Genomic DNA, 19240 nt, shown 5'->3' on the forward strand with positions numbered 1-19240 from the left:
TACCTATTAGATTACATGTAGATTATTGTTCATCAACCAAGGATGCACAATAATATTGGCACGTCATTGATATCTACAGATATGGTCTTTAAAATTAAATACAGGAATCGGCAAACATGCTAATTTCTGACGATATCGCAAACCAGTATTTTTAATTGTCAAAGTGAACAGATACAAAACATCAAAGTATTTTTCCTTATTTTGCACAATGATTGAATATCACATACATTAAAAAGCATGTTTTTTTATGTCTCTATCTGCTGGTGGGACATTCCAATAAGAGAATGCATAATATAATGATAAATTATACAGATGAAACTACAGATGAGACTTGATTATCTCTAAAATTAGGTGGGAATAAAAGTGGATGTATTGGTATCACTATCTGCCAAATGAGTTGTTTTCATATCGGCATATCGAATATCAGCATAAAATCCACTATTGTGCATCCCTAGCATCAGCAATATTTGTTCTGTCAGTTCTGACTAGTGAAAATGATCAACACCTACTTTCATCACAGGGATTGAGCCAAATTAAAGCACAAGGGCAAAAGAAGACGACTGTGATGGCTTCATGTAGTTTCTTTTCTATTTCATTAGGGTTATTTGTAAATGAACTAGATCACTAGAAGCCACAGAACAAAATTCTAAATTCATGTTTGTGTTTTATTTTTTTTTTTTTTTTTTTTTTTTTTTTTTTTTTTTTTTTATATTATATTTATATATTATATATATATATCTTATAATTTATTTTTATATATATTATTTATTATATATAATAATAATAATAATACTATATCAGCTCAGCATACGATTTGTGCTAAATTGGTGATGCTCAATTTACAGCTGGTGGTCTGCCGGGTGGCAAGGGATTGGATGCTGAGTGACAAGTTTTTCATACTTTGAATATAAAGGTGTACATACAGAGTACATAAAAAGCATTAAATAGAGCAGTCAAATAGTTTCTGTACTCAGAAAAAAAACTCTGCTGACTGTCCAGCAGCAAACAGCACTTTAGAATAAAAGTTCTGTCACTGAAATTTACTGTACTTAAAGAAACGTGTTTTTTTACAAACTTCAAACGTTCTCAAGTCACTCGCTGTCTATTTAGACTGAACCCGCGACCCACTTTTGGGCCGTGACCCACCAGTCAGGAACCACTGATCTAATCTAACCTGTTGTGCTTTTTCAGCCAAACTCAGATTTCTAGATACCTCGCTTATAGATTTTTCCAAAAAGATATATATACTGTAAAGCATTTTCATTTTGTATAGTCGTGCATTTGTCCACAGTGTGTTTCATTTGTTGTTGCTAAACATGTGATCATGACAAGGTCATCTACCGTACTGGTACATTTAATCTGACTGCATGTGTAGTTTTAAGCTGAGGAGGTAGCAGCGTTTCCTCCTTCTCTGAGTGAACATGGCCTCAGGCATGTTTCTATTCCGGACAGTTCAAGTTATCTATGAGGACGTGATGAAGAAAGGTGCACAGAATGAGGTGCAGCAACAGGGTATAATCCCATGTATCCATGTTTGTGTTGTTGTGTAGATCCTCTCTGTAAAGGCATAATTAGAGTGTTGTTGAAGAGGAGGAAGAGAGGAGGGAAGGTAGAGGTGTGTGGGGTTCAGGGAGATGCTCTAATCGTCTTTGTCAACCTCCCGCCGTGGTGTCAAGTTTCATATCGCCTCTCTGTGGCCGCACCACGGAGCAGGAGGGCCTCGGTGGGGTGGAGTTGGCTGAAGGCGTGTGCCCACGCTCGGGTGCCCGAAAGAACTTGGTGCCCCGCACTGCACACACATGCATACACAAAAGCACAGCAACACAAGCTCTGTCGCAACCAACATCAGTGGCATGAACATAAATGACTGTGGAGGTGAGCCAGTGAGTGGCGAGAGGCCACTCTGTGTGTGTTCTGTGGTTCTTTGTTCCCTCCGTCAAAGCCACTCAGAAAATCCACTGCTCGCTCTGGGCCAGTCCTGTAAGCACAACACGTCACCGCTCAGCTAATTCAGGCCAGAATCACAATCATTACTTGCCAAGTACAATAATTGTAGGGGAATTTGTTTCAGTGACAACTTGCAGAGAAAGTTAAAGCCTTGAAAGGATGTGGGGACCTCATTTACTGTCAAAAGCAATGACCCAAACACAAATTCTGCATGTTTACCCTCCTCTATGTCTCTGCTAATAAATAATAACGTGTAAACAGTGTGAAGTCAGCATTGTGCCTGTGAGAAACGACCAGTGCATCAAGAATATACAAAGCAAAGTGCGGCAAAGCAGTGTGCAAATAGGGTTTTGTTGACATTAGTATATGGCCAGATTCATCACAGCTCCGTGCCAATCCTCAGGAGCATCCTTACCGAGCTAAACTCCGTCCAAACGCTCTTCATCTCCCTGCCTCACAGAGCGCCGACACAAATAGACCCTGCAATGGGAATTCTGTGCCATTATGACCAAAGCATAGCGCTCTGTAACAAAACGAATGCATATTGTCATCCAAAGAAATACTCATGAATAAAAGCAGGAATATATTTTGATAATGTGAGGACATGAATACTGATATTAAGTAAGGGTTTGTGTGAGAGGCTTTTCCTCTATGCCCAAACGGGATTCTTTTTCCGTAATGGATGAAGCAGCATTGTGCCTTCTCTCTTTAGGATTTTTTTTCTTTTTTCTTACATTTTGTGAAGATCATTTCTCCCTGAAGGAGAAGACAGTGTAGATAACCCAACCAGTAGGAGTCGCTAATGCTGAGACAAGAACACAATCTCTAAAGACAGCTTCCCAAGTGGGCCTTTCCCTTGTGCCATCCGGGCGCCCGAATCAGTGTGCAACCTTCACTGACTTTAGTAACTTTAGTTTAACCTGAAATACCTTGTAACTTTACGGTATGTCTGTTGTGAATTGTCACGCTTCTTCAAATTTCCCACCTACATTTAGACGGTATAAAATATTTGTTTACCTAATCAATATCTGCCAAATTTGAATCCTCATCATCAATGCATCTTCTAAAGGAATACTTTGTACATTTTTAACCGGCTTTGTATCAAAAGAATGTAGTCAGTATGTGTAGATGAAATTCCCTCCATCCTACCAGTGCCAAGATCTCCCTGCTCATCTATTAGCTCAAGCTACAGATTTTTGCTGGTTCTAGGGCTCTTGCTTAAACTACAGGTTGTACTTTTGCATTTTCATATCCCCACCACCATAAAAAGAGTAGAAAGGCAAATTGAGAGAGAAAGAGAGACAATCCTCTCTTTCTCTCAAACTCAGACCAAACTCAGATCAAACTGCAAAACTAGGCAGTGCTGAGTAAATATAAACCAAGATTCTGTTACTGTGTCACCTTTGTCTCTCCTGAAATGTCTTCAGAAACATATTTTAGTGCCCTGTCTGGCTGTAATATAAGAATTTGTGAACATAAAATAGGTGCAGTACTGTTTTTTTTGTATTGTAAAAATGGAGGCTGAAAAAAATTAGATCAAACTGTAAAACTAGACAGTGCGATCAAATATGAACCAAGATTCTGTTACTGTATTGCCTATTTCTCACCTAAAATAGTTTCACAAACATATTTTAGCTTACCATTTGACTGTAATACAAGACTGTAACCGTCTGACAGCCATAATGTCTCCTCCAAACCATACTATACACCGGACTATATGTATACATACATCCATGACAGCATGCTAAAAGTGAAGCCACATGGGCCAAACTAAAACCTCAAAGCACACACAAAAGAATGTTTATTTTAGGTAGTTCTCATCACACTGATATTTTTTTCAAGTGTTTAATTAGTTATTTCATGCTATATAAAGTATTTGATTTGATTGACAGCTTTGTGTGCCAGTTGGTGTGCTCCCTATCATTGGCGCTGCTTGTGATTGGTCGGATGGGTGTATTGGCAGGAACTCGATATTGCAGAGATTTCTAGTGCACAGCTTCTGATTCAAATAATGTCACCAATGCAAGATGGCAGTAGCCGTATCAGGGATATTTTTGGCTTCAATTTTATACGGAAGGAGAAAGTGGAGACACATCGTCCATCTACATGAACAGTCTGTGGTCAAAATGGACAATCTTGTACCATATCACCCCCCAGCAGGAGTGGTTAATTGGCCCAGTGCGTTCTTGTAGTGGTTAGGTTTTCTACCTCTTGAGCAAAAGTGAATGCCACAGCCCTTCTTCTTTGTTTTTCCTGGTCGCGTAGCAACAATTTAAAAAGTATTTGTGTGATTTCTACTGCATTGACAGACCGGTTTTAGGAAAAAAAACCCCACGTTTCCAGCAGTGCTTAACTTCCTTAATACTATTGCAAATGAGATCAGTAGTTGATGTTAAGTTAGAAGTTAATGTTTTCCATTGTTATGTTCTTTGCTAATCTTCTATCTCTCATGTTGCAGGGATGATGATGACATCAATGACGTTGCCTCCATGGCCGGGGTGAACTTGAATGAGGAGAGCGCAAGAATACTCGCCACCAACTCTGAACTAGTGGGAACGCAGATCCGCTCATGCAAAGACGAGGCCTTTCTCCATCCGGGACTGCTCCATCGACGAATTCTGGAAACAGGTAAGATAAGTGCACCTTCTTGCAATGTAGCAATGAATAGATGTAGAAACATATAACTCTTAAATGTTTGTAGCTGCAGTTGGGGAATGCTGGCCTCTCAGAAATCAAGCGGTTTTTATAGCAGCAGGAAAAATGCACCCCCCCGTCCTTCTACTCTAAACAACAAACCCAAAGCTGAAAATCCAGGCTGAAGCGCTGATGTAATCGCTAACTGTTGTCTTTTGTGTTCGGAACATGTTGTTTCTGTATTTATAGTGTCATCACTAAAGACAGTTTTGATTTTCTCTCCTTCAGTGGTTCAGTCTGAGCCTTTTCTTGTTTGGCCTCGGTTTAAATTTGATACACTTAACAATTCTTTCACCTCCTTTAATGAATTCTTCAGTGGCTGTCTGAACTCACTGGACCCCGGGCACACACATAAATACTTTATGGGTTTGTCTTTTGAAGGCTGGCTGTCAGATTGTCCTCTGGACTAAAGGAACAGAGTTTAGAGGAATGAGACTTGGCAGTGAGATTTTGATTCTTTCTCTCTTTTTAGTGGATCTTGACACTCTGACGGCACACAGTATTGCGTGTGCTAATCGATACAGGCGGAGAGGTCTTGGTTTGTTTGCAGCATCACACAAGAGTGATAGGGTCTTCATTACCTCTTTTTGCTACCGGCAGTCAATTTTATTGCTTGAAATATACTTTAGGCTCTGGCTGCACGGGGAGACCTGTGAAAAAGTATAATGAGCGTTATTACTCAAAATAAAACTGCGCCTAGCATCTTGCTTCTGTGCATCAGATCAAAAAACACACAGCATAATTTCACGTGACGGAGAGTCTAGCGCCCTCATCTTGTTTTATCTCAATTAAAGTATCTGTAGTGTAGCACGGAGGCCTGCGGGTCATGTTTCGTCACGTGGACTCTTGGCATGGTTGTTATCGAGTCACCTGGGGGCAGAGGGGTTGTTTAAAAATACAAATCTTTCCTCAGGGGGGGCACGCAGCATGATACAGGGCAGGAGGCTAGGGCGCCCCCTGCTGAGGAAGTGGCACTTATGCAGCTTTGTTGTGTCAGTGATTGGCCTCTCTGCGCTCTCAGCTGACAGCAGTCCGAGGGAGGCTCCCCTGGCCTGCCAGCTCCACTCAATCAGACAGCCCTGGGTGCACCTCTGTACTGTACAAGCACAGAGTCCGACTCTGCTCAGCCTTCTCATTCATTGCTGAACATCCCATTAAAACTTCACTGTGACCTCTTCTGCCCTCTGATTGCCCTCACAAAACAAGGGATTCCAGCGTCATTCTTTTCTTTGTTACTTTTTATTTTTAAATCAGAGGAGGTGTCCTGATTCCCCCCCCTTTATTTCTTTTTTTCTTTTTTGAATACTGATTCCATGAGAGGATGTTAGCTGCCTCTTTCTATCCCCTGCTTTATTTCCCTCTTTATGTCTCTCTGTGTCTCGTTTCCTCTCCTCTCTTATTTATCCCCTCCAAACAAACACTTGTGCCGCCCTCCTCTCCCCAAACCTCTCTCGCCTTCCCCTCACAACTCTTCAGGCTGGTCCTTGAGCTGAGGAGAGAGGGGGGGTATCATTTCTAAAGCTGCAAAACAGCACTCCACCCCCCCATATCAGGAACCAGAACACAGGCACAGCTGGAGCTCTCTAGAAAAGCTCCTCAAAGTAATGATAGTCCACTGATTCTTTGAAGGTACACACACACACACACACACACACACACGCACCCACATAGGCTTATCACATGAACTTACACATGTGAACAGACACAAGAAGACCGATCTGACGTTGATACACAGAGCACATATGCAACACTGGCACACATGTCAGGGTATATACAGGTTATCATAACGACTGAAAATGTCTTAAACTGATCAGATTTTAAGACCTGATAATATATTAAAATAATTAGTGCACTGGGCCTGGATTATTAAAGGAGATGTGTGTAAAGTTCAGAACATGAATATAGCAGCAAACAACTATTTACTATACAAAGATATAGCAGATTAAAGGTGTCCTGAACTCACTACCTGTGAGTGTTGTAATCCCAGCGCCTCTGTCGATGTTGTGGTAGACAGTCACATGTGCATGTGAGTTCCCGTACTTGCATCCCACTGGCTAATCGTCATCGCTCTGCACTGCACTTAGGGCCTGTGTCCACCTAGGGTCAGATAGCATGTGAAAGGCATCTGAACACAGCATAAGATGATCCAGGTTTCAGAGGGTTAAGAACTGTTTGCAGACAATCCCCGCTCAGTCTCTGAATCACAGATATGCTCCTAATGTTGCAAATAGCTCCTGTAAGTCAGTATCATTCTCAAATATACCTTGATTACACAGTCTTATGGTTGAACAGAATGAATAGAATTGACTCGAGTAAATGGTTCATTCCAAAGTCTTCTCAAACATAACTTAAAACAAAGTTAGTACCTCATGCCACGCTCTCATTTTGTCAGTTTTACCACGAAGCTAGCGTGACCTCCTACTGTTGAACACGCAGGTCAACACAAGCATATCAGCCCTTTATCTGTAAGATATGAGCTCTGATATCTCTCTCTTTGTCAGAAATATCAGAAGGTGTTTAAACATTAAACAATGTGTCTGCTCTCTGGGTTTCTAATTTGTGCATAATCAGCTGATATTTTAATTACCAGTACAGCTGTTAAACTACAGTATCTTAATAGCACATGACAGCCGGGGAATGATGCTGTCACTTAGGTCTCAACTTTGCTCGACGCTGGTGTTTGCTGCTGGAGCTTGTTTGAGAGTAAATCATCATTTGAACAGACACTGGCACTAAATAATCAAATTGCAAGCAGCTCTGGATACAGTTTTTCTTTTTTTCCCATGGCATGCTGTGGCATCTACTCATAGATTACATTAGTATTACTAAGACACAGTAGGAACTCAACATAATTTGTGTATTAATTTTTAATCCCTCTGACAGTACGTTTTTTTTTCCCCTCCTTTTTTTGATTATTTTTTTTATTTTACTTAAATTCAGTTCCTGTTGACATGTTAAGATGAATCAATTCATGCATAAACCCCTTAAACAAAAACACAAAAAAAATCATGTCTTATATTGTTAATCTGTCTACGGGTGTTTTAGGAAGTACTCACTTGGAACACCAGAGTGCACACACTTTACCGTTCATAACTATGGATCGTTGTTGAAACGTACTGTTCTGTTATTCAGAGCACCACACTCTCGGAGCAGCAGAGCACCAAGCAGAGGGAATGTGTCATCAACTTAATGGTTCGTAAATTCATGTAGAAATAGAACATAGTGTTTCTTGGAACAACAGCGCTCTCATGTGAGTGTAGAGCGTCCGATTGTATTTACGAATGCACCCAAGGTAGACACATCTGAAACGTCGCATGGATGTCAGAAATATTTTCCCCAGCATTAGCAAAGGTTGTTGCCAGTGGCTGCTTTTCTGAGCCATTTGTTCCCGTTTGGCAGTACATTTGACGCTTGTGTCGACTGTAACAAGCTGAGTTTGTCCTGATCAGGATGAAGATCAGCACGTGCAAGTTTGAGATCAGGGTTAACCTCCAAAAAAAAGGTGAATTGCTCAGTTTAGGTGAGGCTCCCCCTCAGCAGCTCAAAGAGGAGTTTAGGTATCTCAGGATCTTGGGGTATTTTGTGCTTTTGGGTAGAGAAGAGAAATAATCGCACAGTTGCAGGTATTATAGACACAAACGTGTATAGTTGGGTCATTCAGGACCTTTTCCATGTTCACCGCAAGCTACCTTTTAGGGGGACCCTTGTTGCTATGGATACCATTCAGTTCTATACTAAATAAATATTCAAGTTACCAGGCCTCAATGCAGATTGTGACTCTGTGTTGGATTTCTTGAGGTTGTCTGTTGCGTTTAAAGTGATGAGCAGACTGCAATGGCATCAGAATGTGTAGTGTAAACACAATTTTGTCACACAGAAAAACTAAAAAATATAATCTGTCATCAACCCTATTATTCTCTGTTTATGTATCTCCTACCTGATAAATCAAAACATTACAGATATCTTCTAAGAAGTGTTATCTTGATAAGATAAGACTTAATATCTACAACTCCACATGTAAAAAGGAATATGTTGACATATATGTTAAATGGAGGATGGGCATGCAGATCTCTATATTACATTGGGTTTTTTAATATGCCAAGGCCTTCCACATGTGCATTCATTAATCAGTGAAAATGCACTGCCTGGGTGAGCTCCTCCTGCAATCTTAAAGTATATTGTGTCTTTATATTTCTTCAAAGTGGAATCATAAAGATGAATATAATCTTATCTTAACGTCTGATGGCAGATCTCAAACATACAGGCGCCACACTAGCAGCTCTGTCAGACTGTATTTAGGCACAGTGCTGCTTTGAGCTAAATGCTAACATCAGCATGCTAACATACTTACAATGACAATGTTACCATGCTAATGTTTAACAGTATAATGAATACCATGTTCATTATCTTAGTTTGAAGGTGCCAGGTTCCAACTCAGGCTTGGGGCAATTCTGTGTTGAGTTGGCATGTTCTGCCTGTGCTCGTGTGGGTTTTCTGCAGGTTCTCCGGCTTCCTCCTGTAGTCCAGAGACATGCAGGTTAGGTGAATTGGTGACTAAATTGCCTGTGGGTATGAATGGTAGTGTGAATGGATGTCTGTCTATGAACCCCTTTTTACACAGAGATCTTGTGATGGGGAGCAATGAAGACCTTTCATTATTGCATTGCTTTTTCATACGGCACCAAATAACGCTCATATAACGCTGCCCCCGTGTGTGATTGTGACCCTGAATAAAATAAGTGTTTACAGATAATAGATGAAAGGCCTGTTTTAATTCAGCATGTTAACACACTAAAACACACTAATATTTACTTATTAGTACCAAACACAAAGTGCAGTCAAGGCTTATGAATGTAGCTTTGTTTTGCAGGTGTTTTCTCAAAAAGCCAAACACATTTTTTTTTTTTGCTGCTGGATAAAAAGTCATGGTGTCATTCATGTGGCAGTTTATTCTGAAGGGGAACATGAATGTCCAAATTTCATGGCAAAATTTTTTGAGAGATTTCACCAAGAACTGCAAATGTGAAACTCGTGGTGATGCCATAGAGGAGATGTCATGGGATTTCCCAAATTCATTAAAATATATTGTCTGGAAACCATGGATATGAAATTCCATCCAGTAATTGCTGAGGTAGTTCAGTCTGGACCAAAGTGGACAAACTAACCCACAGACTGACGTTGCAGTCCCTAGAGCCATACCAGTTGCATGGAAAAACAGTGTCCAACCAACTGAGATGTTAAATTCTGTAGTGCAGGTTATTCCTGTTATGATTTCTGTCTTGCTGAGAATAAGCGAAATATTCAAGCTGTCCAGTTCATTAGTCTGTTTCTAGCTGTGTTATACGTCCTTTTTTTCTTGGTGAATAATAGTGATTTGTATCAGTACAAGTTCAAGAATATGTTTTTGCCTCAGAGAAATGTGGCTCTCTGGCTAAGTCTCTTAAACTTTCTCTGAAATATTAATGTCTCTGAAAGATCTTATTTTTCAGGAAGCAGAAGCCTATTAGTGTTTTGCTTTGACCTTGTGACATTGCCACATGTATTGCCACTGTAATTATAAGGCTAACAGGGCTCCCTCCATCCATTTCAAAGCTTGAGCGGATGAGGAGTATATGTATTGTTCAGCTGATTTAAATAATTGGTGTGGTTTACTTAAAAGGGTGCCAGAGAGAAAATTATGGTAATGGAATAATTTAAAAGGAAGTTGGAAACAGATAGTAACCCTACCAAAGTCTGTCCTCCTCTCTTTTGTTATGACTTCAGATGAGTTTTGCTCCAAGGAAACTAAATTATCCTGCTCCTATGAAAAGAGATGGTCAATGTCGTTTACACACTCGAAGGAGCTTAGCTAGTAAAGCCACTCTGGAATTTGCACTAAGACTGTGAAACAAATTAACTTTTCCGTGTGATGAGTCCTATTTCTGGGAGTTAATTGCATGTACTAATCCAGACAGTTTTTCTGTGTGAATGTGTGTGAGAGTACAGTAGGTGTGTTTGTGTATTTGAGTGGAGAATGATTTTCTGTTGGTGTGTGAAACAATTACCCTCTACCTGCTTAGCTGTTGTTTTTCTTGAAACGGCAGATAGTGGGAGAGTGAAGTGATGATAGTCCCTATTTATCTCTTTAGTAAATTTGAATGAATAAAAGCTATATTGTAAAACTCCCAGGTGGTTAAGTGGAGGATCAACATTTTAATGGCGACAGAGTGAGGTGAGGTGAAAGAGAAATCTGCTTTTAATTATGAGAAGCAAAGATACTAACTAGCTGTTGAACAAAAGGGGTGTCGAATTGATATTAATATTATTCTGATTGCAAAAGTGTCCTGAATATGTTTGTGTATGTGTGTGTGTATTCTTCACAGCAAAGAAGTTTGGAGTCACGGAGGTCCCTATGGAGGCAGTGACATTCATCTCGCACGCCACACAGTCTCGACTTCGAACTGTGGTCGAAAAGGTTTCTGCCATCGCACAACACCGACTGGACTCTTGTAAGGTAGGTAGAACGCAAACAGAAATACACACACACTCACACACACACACACACACACACACACACATGCAAAGTAGAGATGTCTAGAGCTGGTTTGAGTCTACGGATGGGACAGTAGACAATTCTATCACAGATGATGTTTAAAAAAAACACCTGAATTTCCTTTATCTTGATAATTGTAACTATTGTGTCCAGGAGCAGCTAAACAGACTGCTGGGCAACCAACAATTGAAGAGAAACAGGCTTTTTTTTTTTTAAAAAAAAAAGATCTTAATCAAGCAATGGCATATTTCATTTAGAAAGATACTTCATTTTTTTGTGTAATTTTTATCTGGTCTGTTGGAGCCATTCAGTCATTTTTAAGGCTAATTGCTGTAACTTTAACATTGCCTGCCACATTTTTTTTAAAGCTGCTCAGCCTACTGGCTAACATACAGCCTACACAGGGAAAAACTAATATTCAGTCTGCAAGCATCTGTGGGCAGGATAAAGTCATACAGTGTGTTATTGAACTTTATGATTAATGGCCTTGCATTCACTGCAGCCAATCAGCATCCCTTCCTCTCTGCGGCATGTACTACTTTGGGCAGCTATGGCTCATTAACTGCAGGGTTGGGGGTTCGTTTCCCAGCTCCCCCCAGCAACATGTTGAAGTGTTCTTAAGCAAGACCTTAACCCCAGGTTGCTCCTAATGGGCAAGCCAGCGCATTACAGGACAGCAAAATGTGGAATAAACTGTGTAGCTGGTGTTCCAATCAAGTGGCAAGCTCTGCAGTTCCTCTTATGGCCACTTGAGGCTTTTGACTTTACAGCTGAAATAAACATGTTTACTGCCTGGTACAAAAAACAGTTTTGCTCTCTGTAGGTATTTTAACTCTAAGAGGGTATGTCTGGATATTTCTATAATTCACCCATTTTATATTTTATCAAGGCCCAAAGTAACGCATATTGAAGGGTGGGGCCACTTAAGTGACAGGGCGACTGCAAGGCTGTCAATTCTGGTTCCAAAAAACAAGGCAATGGCCAAAAAGCCAAACTCATAGTTTCAAAATGGAACTACGATCATTATTTTATACACTCCGGTTCAAATTTGCTGTTATCACTTGAAACACTCTGAAATTCTGAAAAATTGTTGCTGAAAAAGACAACATACTTATTCTGTTGCACAAAATCTGTTGGTTCGTTGCCACATTATTATGAAGTATCATGAAGAGCAAGTAAGTATCATTAAGTGGTAGATGACATCCATTTCTAGCATACGGTACAACTCTGGTTATTTGAACATTGTCACAACACACCAAAGCTTTCATTCTATTTGGATTAACAGCAAATCAAGTATGTTTACATGCACAAAATAGTCATTTTTTTGCCCTTTTTCAGAAAAAGACAATATTCCTACCAAGCTGTTAACATGACTAATAAAAATTAATATTCCACTAAAAGTCCTGTTTACATGCAGCTCTGCATACTCCAATTAATGTGGCCTAGCATGTCGCTGGAGAAGTAGAACAACTGGAGCCACTTGTCTTTTTGCTTCTTTGCATCAGGATATAATTTTTTCACAGTTTCTTAATGGTGGCAGACTTGTTGGACTCCCTCTTTCCTTCCTTCACCTTTCTAAAAAGGTCTGTGCTGCAGCATTTGCACATATTCAAAAACCAGTTGATTTAAAAGCAGGCGTGTTTCTTCCTCTGCCCAAAAATGTGGGGTTTTCTTTTGCATACATCTCTAACCCACAGCCTTGCGAACTGTTGGTGAGTTAGTTTGTGTATAACGTATCCATGGCATCGCACAGAGTCAGCTGTTAACAGATAAGAGGCTATGTGTCTCAAACTGCAGTAAAAACCCCAACAGAGATGCATACTCGGAATTGGCTGTATACATACTGAGATAATGCTCCTAAAACCAGAGTAATACAGGCATATCCCACATGTCTTAAACGCAAAATGCTAAATTCGTCCTTATTCGGAATATTTAAACAGAATATGCTGTCCACATGACCCTCATCAAATTTAGAAAATTGTTATACTCGTATATGATCTATTGGACAGAACAAACAAAATGACGTCAAATTGCAAATATATTTAGGGAAATATACAGTAAATATTGGTTTAAAACTCAGGGGGGGATTTTAAATCACTCAAGTTGAAAAACAAACTTCATCAGGACGTCAAAGCACACACATACCTAAACACACAAACTCATATATGGGCTCCTACAGTTCCACACAGACACACAGAAGCACTTTTATCTGATACACTCACAGACAAAAATGGGACTGTGCCACCAACATAAACACATAAAAGTTAATATGAAAAGTCTTTTTACCTTTAAGTTGATAAACAGGAGAGCTCAGACTTTTCAGTTAGTCAGCCAAAACTTGAGGTGTTAAAGAACTTCTAAGTGCTCATCTGCGTACACCTGCGTGCTTTTCTCGTTATTGGTGACTTTATCTCTCATAGCCCTTGAATGCAACCATATAACCGCATTTAATTGGTGTACATTAAAGCGCAAATCCATCTCCACTACGAGCCTGAATCTTGCCGTTGTTGGGAGAACTGGGGGGAAACTTTGAAAATGTGTTTTTCCCTGACACCAAGAGGAGAGGAAGAGGAGGAGGGAGGAAGAGCATCGCTGCAGCTAGCTGTCCCCATCTTGTTTGGTGCTTCTTCTTCTATTCGTTTCCTTTTTTGTGGTTTTGTAAATGAGGTGTGTGCATGAGAGAGGCAGGGAGCTCTGTGAAGCCACTCTGTTGACATCAGCGGAAAAAAAAAAAAGAAAAGACCAAAAGACAAAGCGGCCTTAAAGAGCAACCGGGCTTCGGCAGCGGCGGCAGGAGCTACGGCAAGAGTGCAGGCTCAGCGCTGCAACAAAGAGGAAGGGAGGCTGGATGAGAGAGAGAGGGAGGGGAGGGGGGGGTGGAGGGGTGCTGGCGATGAGCCTCCTCTGATGTGTCTTTGTGCTCTGTGCCACCCAGCGTCTCTCATCCACTCATGGAAACACACACGCAGACTTGACACACACACACACACACACAGACAGGAAAAGAGGGTTATATAGAAATCAAGTTCAAGAGGAAAACAGAGCTGCATAGGAGACATGCACACACAAACATGTGAAATAAGCAATTATCCTATTAACTTTTGATGACCTACAAAAGTTGTTTTTACACTTGCCTTTCCATTTCCCCAGTGGGAGGTGGTGAGCCATGTGCAAAGAGAAGCCTCGTCTTTAAATAGAGAAAGTTAGTGTGTTCAGGTCTGTTGATGTGTGATCAGACCGCTGGTGTTGCAGATGATCTCTGTCTTAAAGTCTGTTTAACCAAATGTAGTTAATGAAGATGTTTTTTAAAAAAATTATTATCAGTAAAGCATTGCTTTACTTATTTATTGTAATATTATAATCGATTTTAATTGTGATGGTAATCTAATTAGTTTTTTTTTGTTTGGCAGCTTTACCACTATGTCATTGGCAAGGACACAAAAAGCGCTTTCACCACAATTACAGTCAATGCATACAATAAAGTGTTTCATTCATTTTGTATCAGAAAAAATGTATTCAATTTTTCCAGTGCACAATAATTAAGAACTTAAAAACAGCTAAAATACAAAAATAGCAGAAAGCTCACACTTGTTATCACCTTCTCAAATCTTCTCACACAATATGTGTAATTATTTATTTATTATCACTCTTAACCGACTCAAACATTTTCTCAAGTGCGCTTCATTATGATCACACACATCTTGTTAGACTATTTTTTTGGCAGCTGTCTCATGCCGTGCCTCGTCTTTTTGGCAGGACAGTTTTTCTACATATTGTCAAAACAGAAAATGGCATGAGTACTTGCATTCATTGTAAAATCACAGTTGACAAAAGACATGATAGACAATTTTATAATCCTTTACTCCTTTTTGTTTGGGTCATTTTTCAAGCAAATTAACAAAAAAGTCATCATTTTAAATTGAGCTATGATGGCTATACAAAAAAAGGAAATTTGAAGAAGTCACCTAGAGCTCTGCCAGATTGCCCTGTGCGGTATTCACAGGGCAATCTGGCAGAGCAGAGAATGAGAATGATTGAATCAAACAAAAAAATATTGTATTCAATTAAAAAACAGTAACTATAAAAGAGTGATATTATCAGAGCTGATTATTCAATCAGTCTTTTGCAATTTTTTTTTCATTAATATTGTGAGAACCTTGAAGTGGAAACAGATAACTTTTACGGTCTTTCCTGTTGTTTCTCAATGGTATTATTGTTGTCACTGCTGTTGCAAAGACAACCAGATGGCTTTCTCTTTTCCTTAAAGTCCTATCAGTGAAGTTCTTTTTCTTTTGCTGAGTAAAGTTTCCACAGTTACATCAGTTGTTCAGCTGTATGCCATTCCTCCTACTGAGGACAGTAACTGCAAAGAAGTTACACTCAAACTCTGAACTGAAGACAGCTACCAATAGCTGAAACAATACCATTATCCTGTTTTGGTTGCACAGTAGTTGGCTGCACTTCTGAAAATCAAGCTGTAAACTGAGCCTTCATTTTCCAGGGAGATTGTACCCAGTAGTGAGAATAGCATAGTTAAAGCACTAAACTTGTCTATTTCTACTTTAACCCTTTGAAACCTAGATAGGCATCACTTTTATTGTTGCATTTAAAAGCCTTTTACATGCACTTAAACCTTTGAACCTTGAGCAAATTGGCTTAATTTCTTTCAAAAACATAGGAAAGAGTCAGTGAGCAACTTGACATGAAACGCCCTGCATTTTGCAAGAAATTAGGAGATTTAGAAAAATGTTTTTAAACCATGTCTGTATTTTGTAATAACATGTTACTTATTTAAAATGATCTTTTTTACAGAATTATTAGATTTTTTAAGCACTTTTTTTTTATTGAAGTCAGTTCCTTGTTGTTTTTTTTTACTTTCCCACTTTTTGATTTTTATTATTTTTTATTTGCCTATTTTCAGGTTATTTTCATTATTTTTTTTATACTAATATCTAGCTAATTTCACTTTCTTTCACAAATTTTGGGGTAATGTTTTTCTTAAGCTGGTCATTGTCTTCTTTCCATGATTTTGAAAGAAATTAAGTCAATTTACAGAGGTTTTGAAATGGTTGAGGTATGACAATAATTACTCCGTTTTATCTATAAGTTGACCCTAACTTTTTGCTTTACATACAGATTGAAGAGATGGTGGACAGTTCATGACTCATCTTAGCAAACTTGGTCTCTTCAAGTCTCAAGTTTCGCTATTTTATGTCATTGATGTCCGATAGATATTCTACTTCCATTCTCTATTCTCTTGGGTGGAGAGGATGTTTTAGTGCTTTATTTACAGTAGCTGATTTTTGGTTTTGAGATATGTTTGTATGTACAGATGGACTGAGGGCTGCACTGAGGTTCTGAAATTTGTACCAACAGCCTCAGAAGCAGCTACTGAATTGGACTCCAAGCTTTTTTCAACCGTTGCCGTCCCAGTGATTTTCTCTCTATCTCGTTGTCAGGATGATGAGTGTTACGAGCAGTCCGCAGACGTTCGCTCTCAGCTTCGCTTCTTCGAGCAGCTGGAGAGAATGGAGAAGCAGAGGAAGGACGAGCAGGAGAGAGAGATCCTGTTGAAAGCCGCTAAAGTAAGTTATTGTCACCTCACCATCTTTCTGTGTGTGCGCGTGTGTGTATGAGTGAGAGAGAGAGCTGTTATGTCCCCATGCAACAGTGTGTTTTTGTGTACTGCAGTGTGTATGTGTGTGCATGTTGCTCCTGTGCAGACAGATGAATTAGAGTGTGACACCAGTGGATGAAGTGACCTCCGTGCGTCCTCCCAGGCTCCTGGCCCCAGGGCTCCTCTGTCCTGGCACTTCCTCACCGGACACAGCGAGGGGGGGGGGCTCGTACACTACGCAACCTCCATGCTCCATGCAGCACACACACATACACACACACACACACACACACACACCCATGTACAAACTGCAAAACATACCTCTATCACAAGTCTTGACAGCTCAGGTGAAACAGAGCATCAGTTAAAAAAAAAAAAAAAAGTAAAGCTGTGTCAGAGCCAGCATGCTTTTGTTCTTTCAAACTGTCGATGTACATCACAATATGTAAAGTAATTTTGCACACAAAAAGTATTGCATTTTCCGAACAGCAGTAACAGAGATTTCTTTGGATTAAACTGTATTAGTCGTGAACAGTTAGATGTTTAATTTAAACTTTTGAACACAAATAAAAAAAAAAAAGACATATGATACTGGCTGCACTGCATGATACAGATATTAGAAACAACACAAATATACTAAAGCAATAACCATTTAGTACCAAAGACTTTTGCACTGTATACATATTATTTCCTTTTCCAAATTATCTCAGATTGCTATGTGTTGTCCACGGTTATCAGGAAAAAATGATCATTGTATGAACAGAAGCATTAATTACACAGGTTTGGTGAACTAGTGTGCACTGCATTTTAAAGGGTAACTTTGGTATTTTTCTCAAGTTCTTGTGTCTAAGTGGCCAATAGGAACAACATTTTTTGAAATCGGTCCATTAATGAGGGAGAGTGCTGCAGAAGTTTTTGAGGTTTCTAAAACAAAGAAACTGGTTGCAGTGTACCCACTTGGGGCATTTGTGCACTGTCAACTTTCAGCCACGAAAAGTCTTTGTTTTTTGCCACAGACAGGCTCAGATTAGTCTTCTATGTGTCTGACAAAATCAAAGGATCCTACAGAGATACACCATTTTGTTAAGGAGTGGGGTCCTTTTTGTTTAACCAGAAACAGCCCTGGAAATGCCATTGCCAAACTCACCACACTCTGCGAGCAGTGAACAGTAATTTTAGCGTGTATAGTGCAGCATAGTTTCGCATCTAAAAGCGTTAATTAAGGGTTTGTTTCAACCCAACCACAATTGGTGATTGAAGACAGCTCTTGTGACTTAATTTTGTTTCTCTTGACTTTGAATAAAGTTTGTTTTATTTTGATTAAATTAGTTTATATAATTAGAGTCTGGTGGGTTTTGCAATCGTGATTTCAGGGCTATTTCTGGTTTAACAAAAAGGATCTAAGTCTTTAACAAAAAAGTCTATCTTTGTAAGGTTCCTTTCCATAATGTAGTCAGACAATGAGAATAACAATCTGAGCCTGTCTGTCTGTGGCAAAAACAAACACTTACTGTGAAATTTATGGTGCGCAATTAACGTTATATTTTAGCCTGTTTCGCCACTGCAGGCAGCAAACTCTGGCTAAATACTAGACCAATTTCAAAACAAATGTTCCCATTAGTCACTAGATAAATACATTTGAAAATGGGGATTGGGTAAAAAAACCTTTGAATGTTACATACATATAGTTTCAAACCCAATCCTAACTATATAGTTAGGCAATAGTTTACACAGAATCTTGAATAGTGGTTTAAGTTAATTCATGAATCAGTAAGTCAAGAGAAAACATTTAAGCAGTTATCAGTTGCTAACACCTACATTACTGCCAGGGCAGAGACTAATTAAAGCACCTGAAACAGAGCAGCAGGGCTTATGTTCTGTATTAATTAATGAACCTCCGAAAATGTAGTGGCTTCTTTCACTTGGCTCCATGTTACATCTTGATGTCCATTGTTATTTATGCTTTCAGCATATTGTAGGTTTCAGTTGAGTCTAGAAATACTTGAGTGTAAGTCAATTGACATAATGTGAGCATTTTGATTAGCTGTTGTGATAAAGTTGTGACTGTTGCACAAAGCTTGGCACAGTGAAACATATAGAACAGAAATACCTGCATTAACTTTGTCAGAAGCTATTAAAACTACTGTCAGTCAACTCCTCTGACCTCAGCCCTGTGCACAGAGACACATTTGTTTATCAGTAAAAAGAAAAGAAGAAGGTCTTCAAATTTGGAAAGATCACCACTGACCAAAAAAAGAGAGAATCTTTTGCAAATGAAAATGCCTCGCGGTGCGACATTAGCAGAAAGCTAGGTTAATTTAATTAATTTTGAATGGAGCAAATGTCCCACAGTAAAGATTCTCATTGCAGCACACCTCACCATCTTAATTGCATTATTACGCTCCGGTCCTGCCATGCAGGATATTAGAAAATCCTCTAGTTGATGAACA

The 19240-nt window shown here is 39.4% G+C and overlaps 1 protein-coding gene across 1 annotated transcript in view; it reads left to right on the plus strand.

The window, feature by feature from the left end:
- LOC121940967 (transcription initiation factor TFIID subunit 4-like) overlaps positions 1-19240 on the plus strand; it is a 103440-nt gene that overhangs the window by 35820 nt on the left and 48380 nt on the right. Inside the window, exons 9-11 of the mRNA XM_042483653.1 lie at positions 4406-4575; positions 11004-11134; positions 16633-16758. Coding sequence (XP_042339587.1) covers positions 4406-4575; positions 11004-11134; positions 16633-16758 — 427 coding nt within the window. The remainder of the gene's footprint in view (positions 1-4405; positions 4576-11003; positions 11135-16632; positions 16759-19240) is intronic.

Source organism: Plectropomus leopardus, chromosome 1 (genome assembly GCF_008729295.1).
Source record: "Plectropomus leopardus isolate mb chromosome 1, YSFRI_Pleo_2.0, whole genome shotgun sequence".
NCBI lineage: Eukaryota > Metazoa > Chordata > Actinopteri > Perciformes > Serranidae > Plectropomus > Plectropomus leopardus.